The following is a 20,601-nucleotide window of genomic DNA, read 5'->3' on the forward strand; positions in this document are numbered from 1 at the left end:
CCGCATCCTTTTCAAAGCTTGGTATTGTATGTCTTTTTGATTATAATCCACCTAGTGGGTGTGAAGTGGTATTTGATTGTGCAGGTTTATTTCTTATAAATAGTAAGCCTGTGACTGGCTTTTTAAAAACTCAGTCTAAAAAAATGTAACTTACTCTGATTATTATCACTGTTATATTTGGTCTTTGTTCTGTCATCTTTGTTTCTTTTTGTCATTTATTTTTCTTTCCTGACCTGTGAGATGAATTATGTTTTGTTTCCTTTTCATTTTCTAGTGTTTAGGAATTCTCCCTTCTATTTCTATTTTGCAAGCAGTTACTACTTGAAATTTACCAAACACCAAATAAATACCAAAACATCAAAATTTAAACTTAACTCTTCCTGCAGACATCAGTGAAATTTCAGTGTAACCAGCGTGCCTTGTTCTCTTCCCTTTCCATTAATTTATTCACTGGTTTGTTTTACTAGAAATGTGTTAATAGCTTATTCCTCAAATTTTCTATTAACAATTAAAGCTCACATTAGGAGTCATTGACAGAAGAAGCATTTTCCCTCATTGCATAAGAGTCGAAATCTTAACAGACTGATTATTTTGAGAGGACTCTAATCTATAGAATCCAAAACTAAGAAGTTGTCAGTTCAACTCAAGGTAGGTGGGGAGGGGATAAGAAGGCCTGATGAATGCATTGAGAATTGAGTTAAAGTTCAGCCAATAGAGTGGAATTCTAACAATATTTAACATGTCAAATTGTAATGTATCCATTTAGCAGACTAGGAAATTAGGATTTTTGGGACACATGGGTAGCTCAGTGGTTGAGCATCTGCTTTTGGCTCAGTGTGTGGTCCTGGGGTTCTGGGATCAAGTCTCACACTGGGCTCCCTGGCGGGAGCCTCTGCCTATGTCTCTGCCTCTCTCTCTCTGTCTCTCATGAATAAATATATAAAATAAAAAATATATATATAAAATAAAAAAAAAATGTGGTCATTTTTTCGTATTAATTCTCCCCTTCCCACCATAAGATCTGGATTTGCTAAATCAGAAGACTATTTGGAGAAGAATGATACTATGACTAGAATAAAAATACTGGAGCTTTTGCTACTTCGGGAATAGCCGAAGTAGCCTTTGGCTACTGTTAGCCTTTCTGTTAACAGAAAGGCTCTCTATTGCCTTCTGTTAGCCTTTCTAAATCTGCAGCTTCCTTTTAGTTTGCTCCCAGATCTAACATGTCACTTCTAGTTTTACCCCTGTTGTGCTTTTAACTTAACCTCTGAAATGTGTTTTAACTTTATATAAAATGAAATTATAGTTTTTAATGATAGTAGTTCATTATAGCTCTCATTGTTTTACACGGATTGTCTTTTCTATGTAAACTGAGGATAAACACTAATTTTTTTTGATACCTAAGAAATCACCTCAGGTAATTAAACATTTCACTGTTTTAAAAAAGAGATAATTACCTATCTAATTCAGTTCTTCAACTTAGGGTCATTGCAAAGCGTACCTTTGCCGTATGGCAAACTACAATTTAGATACTGATTCAATTAAAGATGATAATTTCCTTTTCCAGTTGATTTTTTTTGTACTGTAGTTTGTGAATACAAGCATTTGCAAAAATGACTGTGTAGTTTAAGAGAGTGCATTCCTTTGCACCTAGAGTTAGAGAAAGGATGAGAAAAAAATGAGAACATACCTTTTAGAGATATTAAACTGTTGGTACTCTTCTTCCTCCCCCATCAAAGCTAAAAGTGATGGTTAAACATCATTTCTGTGCCACTGAGGAAAGTCACCTTTGCTTCAAGACTTTCTAGATTATCTGATTGGGAGAGGGTTTGTGGTACAGGAAAGGTGAACTTTAAGAGCAAGAAGGAAATATTCTCTTACCTGTCACAAAACTGTCTCAGGTCAGAATTTTTTTCCCCAGGTCAAATTTCAATGGTAAGTTGTCTTTGGCATCTCCCTATTTGTTTCTTCATGCTTCTCCTGCCTTCTTCTGCCCCCTTCTTAGGTGCCTAATGTCTCTGGCTCCTCACTATGGTACTTTCCACAGGCTACAGATGTCCCTTTTATTAAACCCCACAGAACCCTTTCATTTTCCTTTGGATATTATCTGTATAATGAAAGAAAGCAATCTGAGTTACAGAGTAAAGTTAGTTGGTTATAAAAGTTCAGTGTATTAGCCTGACTACTGAGAATTCCTGAAATTGCCAGTCTAGTGTGCCATGTCTAAATACTACCAGCTTTTCTCCAGCATTGCTGTTTCTTTGGTTGAACACAGATGAAGTTGGCTTATTTTCAGGGGCACTTTGTCTGAAAAATCATTCCTGGATCTTTAAAAGACTAACATAGCGTGGTGAGATACACTCCTTAGGAGGGTACAAAGAACAGACTGAGGTAAGCACACTTTCCTTCTCACCTGGGAACTGTGGTCAAACAATATCTGGCATGATTTATGATTATTTGGCACCATAGGGGAAGGATACTTTTGAGAAGGAGCTAAATCTAAGAAATCTACATTTGCTTGAGCAATCTTCTGGGCTAGCTTCATTAGAGTAGTCTTGGTATTCATAATATTTCTACTTTTCAATCTCTAGGCTTCCTGTCTTAGGGATGGGAGTTCAGGACAGTAGTAGATGTTTGTCAGAGATTTCCCATCAACTTACACTATTTTTCCTCAAATCACTGTTTATAGTAAGTATGCATAGGTTTGGGCTCACCTGCCGCCACATTCATCTCATGAACCCTCCTTATCCTTATCAAAAGGAAATTCATTTCTTCCTAGGGGAAAGTAAACATAATAGTTTGTAAGATTGAGGTCTCTTAAACACTGTTTAGGGGTATAAATCATTATTTACCCAAATGCCTAGAATTTCTTTATTTTAATTGTTGAAAAATTTTATTTATTATTTTAAGTGAGAGAGAGCATGAGCGAGGGGAGGAGCAGAAGGAGAGTGAGAAGCAGGCTCCCCGCTGAGCAGAGAACCGTATGTGGAACTCAATCCCAGGACTCTGGGATCATGACCTGAGCCAAAGGCAGATGCTTCGCTAACTGAGCCACCCAGGCACCCTCCAAATGCCTAGAATTTCTAGTTTGTCTTTTGTAGATAGAAAATTAGTTATGGGCAAATGTTACTAAATGCCTAATGTTTATGCTAGATAACTCTAGTCATTGAAGCCTTTTCTGGGTTTTTGAATTTAGGTTGCTATTCAAATTTTAATATTTTATCCTTATACTTTAAGAAAGAAAGGATAGTATAGAATGGATTTGAAAATGGCTATTAAACTATATCTAAATGCAATTATACAATTAATTGAAGTGTATGAGGAAAGAGAAAGTGGCCAACATTTATAAACAGGAAAAAGTTGACGGTAAATACTTAATGCTTATACTTAGCTAGAGAAAATACACATTTAAGAAAAAAACTTCAGTGTGGTCATTTTGTTTCAGTCTGTACCAGGTAAATAGTGAAACATTATTTAAAATAATTTCCCTTTCTAGTCTAGAGTTATAGCATAACAAGAAACTTTTAGATGTTTTATATAAGAACTCATATACAAGAAACCTACTAGAAAATCAACAGTGAAGGACTGTTAGAAGTAATTAAGAGTTCAGCATGAGAGCTAATTAAAAGTTAATGTAAAAAAAAATCAGTTTTCTTTTTAGTGCAAATCATAGAAAAATCCACCAAAAACTGGCATTAACCTAAAAGCTAATCCATTAGTTCATATAACCAAAGAATTAGGGGCTTGATGCTGAGCTCAGTGAACACCAGATCCTTTTCTTGACTTTCCACTTCCCTGCCAGGTTCCACCCCACTGCTTTGCTCCCCATTATGGCAAAATTCCATGAGCAAGTCCTCTGTAGTAGATCTCCAGTTCTTCCCCTTCCATTCACTGTGTAAGTGCGTTCCAATCAGCCTTTTGCTAGTCACTCCACTGAAACCTCCCTTGTCAAGATCTGTGATGTCAAAGCCATGGTCCCTTCTGAGACCTATTCATGTGATCTGTTAGCACCATTTGACATAGATTCTGCCACTTGCAGCACTTTGCCACTTGGTTTCCAGGATACTACCCTCTCTCAATTTTCCTTTCATCTCTCCAGTCATTTCTTCTTATAACCTCTCTGCTTGTACTTCTCTTCCCAGATTCTTTTCTGCCTACACTTACTACTTTGGTGATTTAATCTAGTCTCAAGTCTTTAAATAGTAATTCCACATTGATGACCCTAAATTTATGTCTTTGGCCAAGACCTGTTTCATAAGTTCCAGAGGCTCATCTAACCACCTATAGAAAAATCACCATTCACATGTCTGTCTCAAACTTAGTATGTCCAGAAGTGAATATTTGTCTTTTGTCATAAATGCTGCCCAGCGTCGTCTCTCTCAGTTCAAGGCATTACTCTTTTTAATGAGACTTATCCAGATTTCCTTTTAAAATTGCATATCATTCCTTCCAATCCCTATTATCTAGCTTTGTTATTTCCATAATATTTAGCACCTTCTAATATACTTTATCATGACATTGATATTTATCTTTGCCCATTAGAATGTTTTGGTCTCTTGCTCATTGATTATTTCGAGCACCTAGAATAGTATCTTAAAACATATTAGGTGCTCAGTAAATATTTCTTGAATGAATGTTTAACAGTTGAATTCATGTTCTCCACTTCTTGGCTCTGCTTCCTTGATGTTGGTCCCATTTTGGGGGCATTTATGTGGTTCCCAGCAGTTTCTTCAGATTCACATCTACCTGAAAAGAGGAAAAGTCTTTGTCTCAACATTCCCAGGGAAAGTCCTGAGGTTCATTATGATTGGACTATTTTAAATGCCATGTCCGGCCCTTGATCAATCAACCCTGGCAGAGGAATGTAATGTACTTTTTCCTAGGCTTTGGTCATATGCTCCACTCTGAGACTGGTAGTAAAGCTACAAATAAAAATGTCTATTGAGGGAATAGAATCTGCTGAATAAATATACAAGAAATGTCTAGTAGCTTATTTATACCACAGTTTTACGAAATACGATTCTTGGATACTAGGTCCATCGGATGTCAGTAGGTATTCTTTGACCATGTCTCATTAAGTTTGGAAATTTAAATTTAAATAAGTTTTATTACTGCAAAATTTCTCAGGCTTTAAATATGATCGTGTGTTCTATGAATCTCTAAGTGGAAGATGTTTTATGTAACAACTACCCAAAATTCTTTGAACGTGGAATCCTTCCCCTATATAGAGATCTTTCCTTTTCCAGAACTCTCTTAGAACATCTCAAAATGAATTCTTATGGACCACACTGTGAGAAATATTGATATGATTCCTAAGAACTAGTTATAAAACTGAAGACAAAAGCTCATGCAACAATTAAAAATATACAAAAGAATACTCTTCAAATGTACAGAACTTAGTTGAAGAAAAAAAGTTTATAGACCCCTAAAGATCTTAATATGTAGAAAGATACAGTCCTTTGAAAGGTATCTATTGTCAGTAATTTAGTGTAGCTGTAGTTAAAAATCCAACTTAACAGGGAGGTGAAGGGAAGAGGAAGAGAGCTTTATCCAATGATTCTAAAGTTCCTTGTGTCATAGGCTTTTTTAATTGCAAGGGAGGACAGTAATACCTCAGGTTACCTAAGAAAAGTTTAATGTAAGGATATATAGGAATTAAGATTTTAAAAGAAATTTATTTATTCATAAGAGACACAGAGAGAGGCAGAGAGAAGCAGGCTCCCTGGGAGAAGCAGGCTCCCCGCAAGGAGCCTGATGCAGGATCAGTCCCAGGACCCCGGGATCACAACCTGAGTCAAAGACAGACGCTCAACTACTGAGCCACTCAAGCACCCCAGGATATATAGGAATTAAAACCAGAATCAGAAAGTTATGATTATGTACTTTATCTATCTGGTTACATGCCTTCTTTCCCTCTATGGCACCTGTGTATCTTTAAGCATCTGTTTGGTTTTCTTCTGGCTACCAAGAACTTCCAGAGACCCTTACAAATCCTGGAAGAAGCTAGTTTGAATTGATGATAGTTATATATGTTGATAATGGTGGATTCCTTCAAGCCCAGTCATTTTGTGAGTTGTCCAGAAGTCAGTGGGTAGGCCACCCCTGGAAAAATTATGCTCCCTGGTCCTATCAATGTTCGTTGCAGAAAATAGCCTAAATTTGCTTCCTTCGTCATATATGTTAGCTGGGAAGATTCAGCTAGAAAGGAAAGTTGGATGTGATATAGGTACCATGAGTAAAATGTTCAGTATAATTCAAAAGGAAAAATAAGAATAGAGGAATTCTAACAAAGGGCTGGACTGCACGCCATACCTCAATATAGAATATACTATCTTTATATGTGGCAAAGGCAGAGTAATTGTGAAGCTGGTGCATGAATAAGCAGTTAATGAAGTCGAAACACAATTTAAAAATAACATGAAAGTGAAATTTCTAATTAGTAGCATGAATTAGATATTAAATCGTTCAGAAGTTCCTAATTAACCATTAAAAAGTATTATCTTGCAACTTATCAGAGTAATGTCAAAATGGTTTAAAGATTTAAATGCTTAGAAATGAAACTAAAACAATGTCAGAGAGAAATATAAGTTGCATTTAAATAAATGCATTAAAGTACATAAATAATACTTAAATAATATTGGGCTAAAGAAAAAAAAAACATGATTTCATAGTGAAGACTAAACAACAACAACAACAACAACAACAAAAAACCCAGAAAGCTTTATTACATTAAATGGCACAATAAATAAACCAAGGGAAACTTCTTAGAATATTGGACCATATTACATATCTTAAATATGTGGAAGGCTGTTGGAATCGTGTGTGTGGATAGTAGTTCTTAGTCCTACCTACTGTCAGACAGTGTTACCCTATTCTGTACTCCCACTCTGCTAGATGACCATTGCATTCTTATCTGTCACAAGCAACTATTCTTCCACTCTCTGAGCTGATGTCTTTATTTCTCCATCACTGAAATGATGGGGCCAATCAGAAGGTAACTTTGCACCCACCTACCTGTATCTCTGCCCATATGTTATATATGTTTTTTTTCTGAGAGCCTGGATGAAATCTCTGGGCTCAGGCCAATCCTTAACACTCTTTGCCTCATCAACTCTTTGCCTCTTTATTAGATCATTCCCATTAATATACAACTTTAGGCTAACTTTCCCATCTTAAAACAAACTACTTTTCTCTTAATTTCCCTCCAGCTATACCCCCGTTTTCTCTTCCTTCATCACAGAATTCCTTGCCAGGAATGTCTCAATTTACTGTCTCCTCTTTGTTTTCTCCCTGTCTTTCATGAACTGTTTCCAAGTAGGTTTTCACCTATCTCATGCCAAAGAAACTGCTGTTATCTAGGTCATCAGTGACTATAATGTCACTAAAAGTAATGGTTGTTTCTCAGTTTTGAAGCATCAAGAGAAAAAATGAAAAGATGACTAACACAGCAGAGTAGTGTGATTCACAACATGAAGAAAGCCAGTAAGGACGGGTATGAAAAGTAGTCACCTTAGAGATTAGCCAAAGAAAGACAAATTTAAGACAGTAAGATGTTTTTAACCTACTGCCCAGTGTTGCCGGGGAAATCTAGAACTCTCATTTACCCACTTATTTATGCAAGTGAACATTTCTCTAAGCAATTTGGTACCTTGTACAAAAGCTTTAAGAAAGTGTCTATCCTTTGACCCACCCATTCCGTTTCTAAGAGGATGTCCTAAGGAAATAATGATTACACAGATACACACACACATACACACACACACACACACACACACACACACACACACACCCAAGGAGGGAAGAAAAGCATTGATTGTGGAAGGAAAAAATTGAAAATGATAAAGATGTCCAGCAATAAGAGATTAGTGTTATATTATGCACATCTCTATAATAGAATACTATGTAACCACTTAAAATGATGACAATGATGTTTATTGACAAGGAAAGATTTCATTGCATGTTTTTAAGTGAAAAAAATGTATTCACAATTTCTGTGAGAAACCGTATCTTAACATGTGTGTACACATATGTGCATATGGGTATATATGGGAAAGTGCCTGGAAGAGTATATGCGACCGTATATTTTGGCTGTTACCATCAAGTAGTAGACTTTTAGATTTTTTTTGGACTTGGAATGGTTGTATTACCAAGGGAGGAAAAAAGGAAGAAATGAAATTTTTATAAAAGAAAGGAAAACTAACTTCTTTTTTTTTTTTTTAAATATTTTATTTATTCATGAGAGACAGAGACAGAGAGAGAGGCAGAGACACAGGCAGAGGGAAAAGCAGGCTCCATGCAGGGAGCCTGACATGGGACTCGATCCCAGGTCTCCAGGATCACGCCCCAGCTGAAGGCGGTGCTAAACGGCTAAGCCACCGGGGCTGCCCCGAAAACTAACTTCTTAATTATAGTTTATTTTCCTTTTCTGTTTTTGCATTTGAACATTGGTCATCAGACTTGGTTCATAGCTGGCTGGCTTGATTTGACCCAGTCCTGTTTCTTAAACCACGAAACTTAAAATAGCCTGAGGGCCTGCCAGCTGTAAGAGAATAGATTAACCAGATAAAATATTTTTACTTTTAGCTTTAAAGTTACCCAGGAATGTATAGGCTCATTTGATTAAGTCGATCTGAAAACCAGCTACTAACTCAGTAAACTATCAAAAAATAATTGAAAGACAAAATAAATAGGAGTTAAACTCCGGAGGAGAAAGATTGTGAAAAGCACAGGCAAGCATACTGAAATGAGTTTATTAGGAACCTGCAGTTAGAGTATGATAAAATGAAATCAAAGGGTTTTATTGAGCTGAATAGTATTCCAAGTTACAATTGTTCCCTCTTTCTTAGTATTGGTAATTCTGTAGGAGTAGAAAAATTCATGTGTAACTTTTGCTGTACCCCAAAGAACTTTAACTAGATTTTATCCTGAAACATTTGCCGTCATGAAAATTCTTGAAATCTAGCAGTAGAATATCCCAGCCCTCTAGTTAATGTGTGTGTGATATTACATTGGATTTTGTACAAGATATGTAAAACAAAAACTATTGTAAGGGCTATACATAATGCAGTCTGAAGAATTTTAAAAGTAAAGTTACAAATAAATCAGCCTTTTCTGGGTCTTTTGGTCTTTCAGTAGTGTGTGTGTGTATGTGTGTATATATATATATATACACATACACACACACACACATAATTTTGCTTATGCTCTACATTTCAAATTTATATTTTGCCTTTTTATCTTAATGTTTTATGATTGTGTTTCATGTCATTAAATATTGTTTAAAGAAACCACCCATTTTAAAGATAAAGTAGTTTGTCAAAGCACTGTTAGTTTGTTGATGATTTGATGTATATGCCTTCATTGGAGGAAATAAATTTTCTACAGCCTTCTGTCTTAATGGTAGTTTAGCAGTCTAATGCTGAAAATATATCAGTCCCAGCTCTGTTTTCAAAAATTACATAGTTGTCCAGGTTTTTGGTTGTTTGGTTGAATAAACTAGAGATCTCATTAGAGATTTTAAGTCTGACATTTGTATATAGGTACTTAGTTTCACTTTCCCCAAGACAGCAAGAAATATTCTATAACAGAAAGATGACTATTTTTAGCTTTTCTTTCTGCTGGTGAGGTGGAATACTGAATATTTTTAGAGCAGTTGAAAGTACAGCCACTTAGATTAGCTCAGTGTTTCTATCATCAGAATCTCAATAACCTTGTTTATTTTATGTATCTAGGTTTTACCTTCCAATGTTTTGAGTTTATGTAAATTACAACATGATTCCTCTTTTTACTCTAGTTCATCTCTCTGTGGAGCAGTGTGTAAAAAAAAATGAAATTTTAAAACCTTAATTTTCTCTTTACATGTTTTGTGTTTTTTGAATTATAATTTTTTTCCCGATTATTGTGGGCAATGCTTTCTTTTCTTTCTTACAGATGAAACATTAGTAATTAATACTTACAGGGGGAAGGTTGTTGAAAATCTCCCATGAGTACAGTAAGCCCCTTAGTATTCATAAGAGATATTCCTCCATAACCTTTGTAAGTATCCTCAATTAGGAACACCACTAGGACATTTCATCTTTTCTCTAAATTGGAACATAGAGTAAGTGAAAAGTTGAATGTCTTCTGTTTTACCTTCAGTAACTACAAGTGTACAACAATTCAGGTCACAATGAGAGGCTGAGGTACTACCTGCAAGACACCAATTTCTTCATCCTTCAAATAGCCAACAGTCAAAACTCTGGTCTTAGCAAAATTTCAAAAGTTTCAAATTAATATACATTCTAGAACTTTAGAGACCTTCAAAATTGGTTATAGTGATTCAGAACAGTAATTAATGCAAAACCCTGAGACATTAATATAATTTCCTGATACAGATATGAAAACACTTGAAGATTTCATATTTAAGTGTTAAGATCAATAACTTAAACCATTCACATCTGAACCCATTGCACTCTGACTTTTGCTCCTCCCATTCCACTGAAACACATATCCAGCCAAGGTCACCTATGACTTGCTGGTTGTTAAAACACTTCTTTTTTTTTTTTTTAATTTTTATTTATTTATTCATGATAGTCACAGAGAGAGAGAGAGAGAGAGAGAGAGGCAGAGACACAGGCAGAGGGAGAAGCAGGCTCCATGCAGGGAGCCCGATGTGGGACTTGATCCCAGGTTTCCAGGATCACGCCCTGGGCCAAAGGCAGGCGTTAACCACTGCGCCACCCAGGGATCCCGACTTGCTGGTTGTTAAATCCAGTTCTCAATTCTCATCTTACCTGACCTCTGAGCATTTAACACTGTCCACATTTGCTCTGAAATTCTTTTCCCTTGTTATCAAGGACACCATTTTCCCCTTGCTTTTCTTTCTGAATTTCTGGCTATTTCTTCCTTGATTTGCACCTTTAATGTTGGTAGTTCTTCAGAGTTTTTTTGTTTATTATATGAATATTCATTCATTTTATTGATTGATATTTGGCATAAGAACAATCTTAATGGGAACTGTGTAACTGTGATGAAAATAACAAAACCTTGAGGATATGAATAGATGGACACAGATACAATACTTAGAGATGGCAAGATTAAAGATGTAAAGATATAAAGACTTCAGCTATCAAGATAATTCGTAGGTTTATTGTAATTCTACTCAAAATACCATTAGAGCTATGATTTTTAAAATTATAAAAATCCTAGGTTTTAAAAATCAGAAGTTCACATAAATGAATAAATATCTAAATTGATTAAAGTTCTGAAAAAAGAATGAGTGGAGAGCAACTTAACTATAAGATATTAAACCATAATCTATACCAATTAAAAAATAGAGTGCCAGCACCAGGATAAAAAAGACCAATGGGAAAATAACCTGGAAATGGAACATGTTGGATATAAGCATTTAACACATGAGAAAGGAAACACACATATTCATAGGGATGAGAAGGATTGTTTAACATATGGTGTTAGTATAACTGTAAGCAATTTGGAATAACAGAAATTTAGATTTTTAAAATTTAGATTTTTAAAATACTAAAATAAGTTCCAGATGAATTAATAATTACGTAAAACAACAAGCCAAAGAATTGAATTGTGTATTGATTAAACCTAAGGAAAGGAACAATTAGAACTTGCAAAGGATATGGTTGACAGATTAGACTACATAAAAGTTTAACTTGTATATCATCCAAAATATAGCCAAATGAAGAAATATATAGCAGCCTAGGGGAAATATTTGCAGCAGATTTCCAAAGGTTAATGTTCTTATATATGAAACCTCTGTGCAAATATAAAAATGGGTATAAGACAAGATTGGATAATTAAATAGGAAACTAAACAAACGGGGAAAAAACTTTTTTTGGGAGGGGGAGCTCTTTAATGCTAATTAAACTACTAACGAGTTACCATGATCCACCCATTAAATTAGCACAACTCTCACGAAGACCATAGTAGGGGGTAAATAGTAGATGCATAAATTGCTGGTGGTCTTACATATAACCTTACAACCATTTGAAAACCACTTCCGTGATGTGTCAAGATTCATAAAAATCTCCATAATTTTTGACCTAGAAATGCCACATCTGGAAATTGGTCCAAAGTAATAACTACCCTCCCCTTTCAAAAAACAAATATGAGCCCAAAGATGTTCAGAGTTGTTTCAAATAATGAAAAATTAGAAACAACCTAAATAGCTAATCAAGTGAGTAATTAAGTTTTTCATACAATGTGATAATTAAGATTGGGTAATAGAGATTAAAATTGAAAAATGTGATAAGGGTGAATTTTTAAAAATTATTATATTTTGTTTAAAGATTTTTAAAATTTATTCATGAGAGACACAGAGAGCGAGGCAGAGACATAGCCAGAGGGAGAAGCAGGCTCCTCGCCAGAGGGAGAAGCAGGCTCCTCAGAGGGAGCCTGATGCAGGACTTGATCCCCAGATCGGAATTACACCCTGAGCTGAAGGCAGATGCTCAACCGCTGAGCCACTTAGGCATTGCAAGGGTGATTTTTTAAAAGTGGACTTTATGATTAAAAGGAAATATGTAAAAATGATAACCAGTTATGATGAAGGAATAAGTCGATCATTCTTTTCCTATTTTCCATGATCCAGTATAATGCTAGGCTGCATTAAAAGAAATATACCACCTAGGTTGGGGGTCCTAATGGACCTGTATTATGAAAAGAACATGGGTTTTGGAGGTGTTTAGATCTGAGTTTCTTTTTTCTTTTTTCTTTTCTTTTTTTTAATTATTTATTCATCAGAGAGAGAGGAAGAGACACAGGCAGAAGGAGAAGCAGGCTCCACACAGGGAGCCTGATGCAGGACTTGATCCCGGGGCTCCACGATCAAGCCCTGGGCCAAAGGCAGGCGCTAAACCACTGAGCCACCCAGGGATCCCCTAGATCTGAGTTTCAATTCTGCTTCTACTTAACCTAGTATGAGGCCTTGACAGTTGCATAATGACTTTGAACATCAATTTCTTTTTTTTTTTTTTTTTGAACATCAATTTCTAAATGTGAACAAGGAGCAGATACCTTTTCTTCAAAAAAAAAAAAAAGATACCTTTTCTTCATGACTCTTGTGTAGATTAGCAATAGTAGATGGTAGTTGTGCAAAAATACTCTTTTAGTCATATCACATCTGGAATAATATATAGTTTATAAGCAACCATAAATCTCAGTGACAGCAAATAAGGTTTATGTCTCGTTTATGTTAGTTATTAGTTGCAGATTGACTGTGACTCTGCTTTATGTTCTTTCCACTCTAGAATCAGGGTGGACTGGAATGAAAAATGGTGAAGCCAAAGGATAACTCATAAAGATCTGCCTAGAAGTGGTACACTTACACTCACATTTCTTTGGCCAAGGCTAATGTCAGTGGTACTGGAATAACCTTCCCATAGGGATGGACTAGTACAGAGGGTCAACAAATATTTAGAATAAACATATATGCTATGACAGTGTGTGTCCAGTTCTTGCTGTTACTTTAGGGGTGTTACAACCTGGGCGATGTCCAGAGGATCAGAATGGTGAGTAATTCTGCAGTCTCCCCTGAAAGACAATGGGAAGAGTTGAGAAAGAGGGACTTGTTAATGCTGTCTAAAATATTTGAAGAATGACTGTCACTGGATATATGACACTGATGAGTGGAAATTACAGCATTATGTATTTTGACTCAGTATAAGGGTGTAAGGAAGAGAGCAGATAGAAAAGAAAATTGTTGGATGTTTGAAATACCTTAACTTATTTATATTCAAAATAACCCTATGAAGTTTTGTGTGTATGTGTGTGTTTATGCTTAAATATTAGAAGAGGAAACTATCACAGAGTGAATGAGTACCTATGGTCATATGACAAGTAAGTGGCAAAACCAGTTTGGAATCCGGGTCTATGTGATCTCATCTCTTTCCACTAAATTTTGCTACTCTTTATAGGGCTGCACGCTTTCTTACAATTAAACTGTTAATACCAGCCATCTTCTGCCTGACAATGTAACGGCCACTCTTCTCCCACCTCTAAAAGGGTCCAAACAAAACATGAGGAAGGATTGAAAGGAGAATTGAACTCTAGAATGGCAGTCTGCAAACATGTGATCATATACACCTCTCAGTAAAATAATTTAGCATATATGTATGTGTGTGTGATATCTATTAAACTATTATACTAATATTCTGTATGTTATAAAACAAAAATAGAAGTTTAAAAAGGTTTTATGTAAAATTTTAGATATTTTTATAAATTAGATTTGAGATTTCATGTAAAATCTCAACTTTTTAAAACTTATTTACAAGGTAGGTAGATACTTTCTCTTGTATCCCTGTGGATTGTCTTGTGTACCTTTTGAGACGCATACCCCCAACATTGGAAGTGAGTATTTTGGATAATATGTTTGACTCTTTTTTTCACTTTGAGGATTCTGTGATTCTGTTTGGCCTGAGTTTTTCTGAAACGGATAATAGTAGCTTAATTGCCTTTCAGAAGAGTTTTTAACATAGTCTATTATCTAAGACAAAACTCTAAGTTCTTCACTGGCATTCATTTTGGAAATTAAGCTTGAAAACCACATAGATGAAAGATGCTTTTCCAGATAAATTGTAATAACTTCATGAGCATTATAATCTAACAAGTTTGTAAATAGAGGTTGTTACTAAGTAATAAACCTCATTTCTATGTGTGACACAAGCAACTCCTTTATTTTACTCATGTCCTCTATATCTAAATCTGCATGTGTGTGTCCAAAACTTACTGTACTCCTAATTCTGAAATGAATCCTCAGATTTTGCCTAAAGAGAAATACGAATTTTTTTACTTGGGAAATTATTTTAACACTGTTTTAGAATGGAGCCAGAAATCTAAATTAGGCTAAGCCTACTGGATTAAAATCTTCATAGAGATCTATCCTTTAAGAAGCAAAGGAGTTACTTGTATTGTTTGATGGAGGAAATTATCTGCTTTTCTGCATTCTAGTACTAGGTTATCAGCCATTTGCCAGATTGGTACCTCATAATTAAGATAGCTTTCTGGTTAGTAATTCTTTCTTGGGGATAGATTCTTTAAAAAAAAAAAAAATCCTTTCCAGTTCACAGAAAGCAGAAATGCAAATCTGGCCTTTAAAAGATACTTCTATATTGAGATGGAATTGTAGATCAGCAGTAATCTTTTCCATTTTTTTCTCATCGTGAACATTTATACAGATTTTTCAGCATGGCATACTGCAATTTGGTAGTAATTGTAGAGGAAGTGTTGCTTGCAAGTCAGATCAAACCCCGTTTAAACAAGAGATGGCCAAGTTCAGCTACTTTTTCTTTCTTTTGCATGGGTTTAAATGGCCCAGAGTCCAGGATTTACTTGGTAGTAACTTTTAGTGATTCTTTTGTCCCAGAAAATTACCCTTGAAAAGTACAGTTTAAATAGTTCGGTATTTTTAAGCTGTCATATTCCTTCATTCATTCAGCAATCATTCATTGCTGCTGCTTTTTTTTTTTTTTTTAAGATTTTATTTATTTATTCATGAGATACACAGAGAGAGAGAGGCAGAGACAAAAGGCAGAGGGAGAAGCAGGCTCCATGCTGGGAGCCTGACATGGGACTTGATCCCGGGTCTCCAGGATCACGCCCTGGGCTGAAGGTGGTGCTAAACCGCTGAGCCACTGGGCTGCACATTCATTGCTTCTTTAAAGTCCAAGCACTGAGGAAACCTTAGTGCTTATTTTTAAAATATATACGTAACTGGTATGAGCCAATAGAATTGTTGTTCACAGCAGTATACTGTAGGAATCCCTACTCTTACACAGACCAGTCCTTACTTGCCTGCTCTCTCATTCTTTTCTCTCTCCCTACTTCCCCTTTCCCTCCCCCCCCCCTTTTTTTTTAAAGATTTATTTATTTATTTATGAGAGACAGAGGGAGAGAGGCAGAGACACAGGCAGAGGGAGAAGCAGGCTCCATGCAGGGAGCTCGACGCGGGACTCAATCCCAGGTCTCCAGGATCACGCCCTGGCCCAAAGGCAGGCGCTAAACTGCCAAGCCACCCAGGGATCCCTTTCCCTCCCTTTCTTCCTCTCTTCATTCCCTTCCTTCCCCTCTTTTTGTAACTCTTTCCTCCTTTGAGATAGTGACCATAGGCAGATTTTGAAATCAAATCAGATGATCTAAGTTTAGGAGAAACTATGTATGATATTCACTGTATAAGCACTTGCATGATATAGTTAGGCAGAAGATGATAAAATTCTTATTTTGCCTTGAAGACCAAATGTCACTTCACCTGTGCAGATCTCCAGATGGGTATGTTTGTTACTTAGCTCAAGAACCATGTTATCTTTAAATGAGTTTATATTTTTCTATTTTAAATAAAATTAAGATAAGCATGTTTTTATACAAGTGTGCTTTTTATTTAGATGAACACATTTATATGATTAGATAATTTTTGATTAGTGTTTCTTTGATTATGTGTTTTCTGAATTTGAATCCTGATATGGCTTTTGGAATTAGCCATTTTGGTGCTATTTCTGTTACATTACAACTGGCACATTTCTTACTTTTCTGTACTTTAATTGCCTTGTTATCTAAACTCTAGAATACATTCCAGTTAATTAAAGTCATGTCAATGATTGGGCTTGTTTTGTTTTTTTCTTGCTGTTATGTTCTCTATTGATGAATTTGAAGGTAATTAAAAGTATAATTCTTTTCTTCTTTAGCATCAGACAACAGTCAGCGCTTTCGAGAAACCTGTTTTGCATTTGCATTGACACCACAACAAGTGCAGCAAATCAGTAGTTCCATGTAAGTTCTATTCAAGTGTAACTTGCATTTTAGCCTTTGAAACCAGTAATGTGTATAAAGTGATTTTTTATTTTTTATATGTGTATGTATTGGGGGACCATTAGTGTCATGCAAATATTAGTATTGAAGATACTATTATAGTGTTAGTTATCCAAAGAACAGTTAAATCTCTGATAATTTGAAAAACTTATGGAATAACAGTGTCTTTGAATCAGCTTTCATGTGCATATTTTCTAAATAATTGTAGTTCTTACTGTCTTTTCTAGGGATATTTCTGGGACCAAATGTGACTTCACAGTGCAGGTCCAGTTAAGGTACAGTGTCACCTATAGTATATATCCAATGTTTAAAATTTAATAATTCTTAAAGATTTTAAAAGATTATGTAGTTTTCAATAAGTATATTGAAAATATTGGGTTTAGATGTTTGGGTGAGGGAAGACCTTCTCCTGTTATGAAATTTCCTAATTTTTATCCAGTTTACATTTTAATATAACAAATCATGTGCCATATATCTAACCGTGTTTCTCCATTTTGGTTGCCTCTAGATGATTGAGAAGCTCCAGCTAATGTTATATTTAAATGATATGATAGTGTGGGTTCTCTAAAACTACTCTTTTTGTGATAGTGCAAATGCTTTATCTGTATGGAAGACAAACCACTGTAAATAAGGGACTAGTACTTAGGTTAAGTTTACAGTGTCTCACAGACTAACAAAAACCAAAACAGTTTAATTTGCTTTGCTCTGTATTTTAAGTCATTAATTTAAAAACACTGTTCTAGATTTCACAAGACATCTCTTTATAGTTTTGCAAAGATGAATGGAAAATTTTCCAGTATAGATTCACAATTTCCCCTTATTCATTTTCTTTTCTTAGCTCATTTTTTTCTAAGGCTATCTAAGATTTCTTTTTATGTTAATAAGTCTGTCTTATATAAACCATCTTATGGTACTTTTTTTTACCCCATGACTATCCCTGTGGGAACCAAACTGCTCCACAGTAGTCTTGTCGCAATAGAAATAGAAGAGGAAGTACAAGACAGTTGTTTTCCTCAATAACCTATTTTCCCTAAAGTGGGAAGGATAAGTCAAATAGCCCAGTCTCAATAATTGGATCTGAAGATGTGTGTATAAATAATAAATACATTAGGAAATCAGAAAGAGAATAAAGCGCCTGCTCAGTGCTTCAGGGAATGTGAAAACCTCTGATCTTGGTTTAAAAATTGAGTGATGAAAACAGCGAGAAAGCAGAGGAGAGGTTGAAGTCTTGATTTTAGGGGGCACTGACAAAGATGTTCCTATGTAAAAGGTGCTTTATCCTCTGTCAGAGGCAGAATATGATAATGACTGAATAAAGGACTAAAGTATGATGCCTTCATAATTACATATTGCTGTAATTTTGCTTACTTCCCACATCAGCAGTTTATATTTTGGTCATACTGATACATGACGTTATTGTTTCAAACAGTGGATTTTATTATGTTTTTTAAGATTTTATTTATTTATTCATGAGAGACACAGAGAGCGAGGCAGAGACATAGGCTGAGGGAGAAGCCGGCTCCTCATAGGGAGCCCAGTGTGGGACTCTATCCCAGGACCAGGTATTATGCCCTGAACCAAAGGCAGATGCTCAGCCACTAAGTAATCCAAGTGTCCCTCAAACGGTGGGTTTTAAACTGTTGCTTGGAGCCACTCTTAGGAGTCTGTGCTGGGACCCTCACTCCCCCTGACACTCACACACTCTGAACCACAGTAGTAGTGCTGCTTAGATAATCTTTTGCTTCTGGGTTAGTTTTCGTTTAAAGAAAGAATCCCAAGACTAAAAGAAAGTTTGAAAACCATAGATCTAGAACAAATGATCTAGTTCCTGTCTTCAATATTTTATATTGATATATATACGCATTCTTTAATGCAGCAACAGGTATGGTTCATATTCCAAAGGAACGTCTTCTTTCTAGGATAGATCAACTCTCTGTTTCATAGGCTCTGAGGGAATCTTGGTAGTTAAAAATGTTTTAGCCATTTTCAGTTCAAATTTATCTCCAGAACTTGATGAAAAAAGAACCATTTTGTATTATATTTGGTAATTGTTAGGCAGTCTTTGCGTTTTGATAAAATGGTTATTTTTCATCTCAGCCCCCTTACCCTTATTAACTAGGTCTATAATCCCCATGTATTATTTAAGTTGGGAGTGTATACCTATCTATTATGCTAATTATAAATTTTATCTAAAGCATGAAAATAAATTTGGTCAGAATTAGGTTCAGTGTTCTATTAGATTCCTACTCTGTTCTCATTTATGTATCTGTTTTCCCTCCCCATCCCCATGAACTCCTTCACAGCAACTTTCTACTATTCCTTTTTTTTTTTTCTTTTCCCTTTAGTTTGTTAGAGTGGCTTCGATTTTCACCTTTTACTTAATTGAATAGGAATCAACTTGTCATATAAATCATTCTTTTCTATAGCTTCAGGCAGCCAGAATCCATGTTTTAAATTTATCACTGCATTGGAATAATTTATTAAAAACATGGTGGCACCCTCTTACTGTTGCAGTATAAATAATTGGCCTGTAATAGGTTTTGCTGGGCTTAGAGATGATCTTGTGAGCTTTGACATCTGTGTTGCTATGTATATTTCAAGAAAATCTTTGTACATCTACTGATTCTTAACCCTTTTATGAGTCATTATCCTTTTGAGAATCTGATAGAAGCTAAAGATTGCTTCCCCATACAGATGAATATATATATGTACATAGAAAATTGTCCCAATTTGTAGATCCTCCCATACACAGATTCCACAGCCAACAGGTCGACCTTACACTGTAGAAGAAGGAAGATGTTTGTGTATAATAAATATTTCACAGAATTCCAGTAGGGTTCTTCTTAACATATAACTCAGAGATGCTGTGAACATTCTGTAAAGGTAGGATGAGCCTCAGCTGTATATTGTGATTAAGGAAGTTATTAAAATATCTTAAATAGCAAATTAATAATTTACTTCTTTATCTGTGTAAGCATGAGCAGAGTGAGAATGTACAAATTATGTAGCCATCCATAGTTTTCCAAAAAGATTATGCATTTAATTTAGAAATTAATGTTTTCATGAGTTTATATAATAGTATTTTAAATGTATGTGGATAGAGTACAAATAATGTTATTTTTCAACACCTTCAATTCTCATGGAATAATGGAGTACCTTAGCTTAGTGGAAAGAATTTGGTCTTAGGGATGGATTTACAGCATTTTCAGTATATTATGCTGAGAACCAAAAAAATGAATGTTTTGTAAGTTTGGGAATTACTGTGTATTATATCTCCCTCTTAGAAAATTACAGTGCATGTTACCCTAGCTCTGAAATGTTCTATATTAAGATAACTTAATTTTTTTATTCAGAATTTCTTTAATTTTTCCATTACAGAGCCTTTATTTTCCTTCCTAGAACATGCTTAAGCAAAGGATTGGATATATTATGACAACTGTAGGTTGATAGTCGTGATCACTGAAACTCTACATTGATAGAATTATTTATTTTCAATTTGTTTAAATGTGCTTATTCATCATGGGACATGGCTAGCTTTAGTAGTTTTGGTTGTGTTGTTAAGTTTGACAACCTTTTAGATTAGCTATTGAACAGAAATATTGAGGTCATCCTTTAATAAAGGAAGTTAAATTTGTCCTTTATTGTTTAGGTTTTGTTTATCAGAAACCAGTTGTCCACAAGAAGATCATTTCCCACCCAATCTTTGTGTGAAAGTGAATACAAAACCTTGCAGCCTCCCGGTAAGTCCTAAAAGCTGTTTTTTAAATGCATTGCCGGGATCCCTGGGTGGCG

General features: G+C 35.2%; 1 protein-coding gene across 6 annotated transcripts in view; it reads left to right on the forward strand.

The window, feature by feature from the left end:
* The window catches only part of PIAS1 (protein inhibitor of activated STAT 1), a 116,141-nt gene that overhangs the window by 53,576 nt on the left and 41,964 nt on the right, over positions 1-20,601 (forward strand). For all 6 annotated transcript variants that reach the window (XM_038580802.1, XM_038580807.1, XM_038580805.1 and 3 more), the window contains 3 exons: positions 16,686-16,770; positions 17,037-17,084; positions 20,459-20,549. In XM_038580802.1, the coding sequence (XP_038436730.1) occupies positions 16,686-16,770; positions 17,037-17,084; positions 20,459-20,549 (224 nt within the window). The remainder of the gene's footprint in view (positions 1-16,685; positions 16,771-17,036; positions 17,085-20,458; positions 20,550-20,601) is intronic.

This window comes from Canis lupus, chromosome 30 (assembly GCF_011100685.1).
Source record: "Canis lupus familiaris isolate Mischka breed German Shepherd chromosome 30, alternate assembly UU_Cfam_GSD_1.0, whole genome shotgun sequence".
NCBI classification, from domain to species: domain Eukaryota; kingdom Metazoa; phylum Chordata; class Mammalia; order Carnivora; family Canidae; genus Canis; species Canis lupus.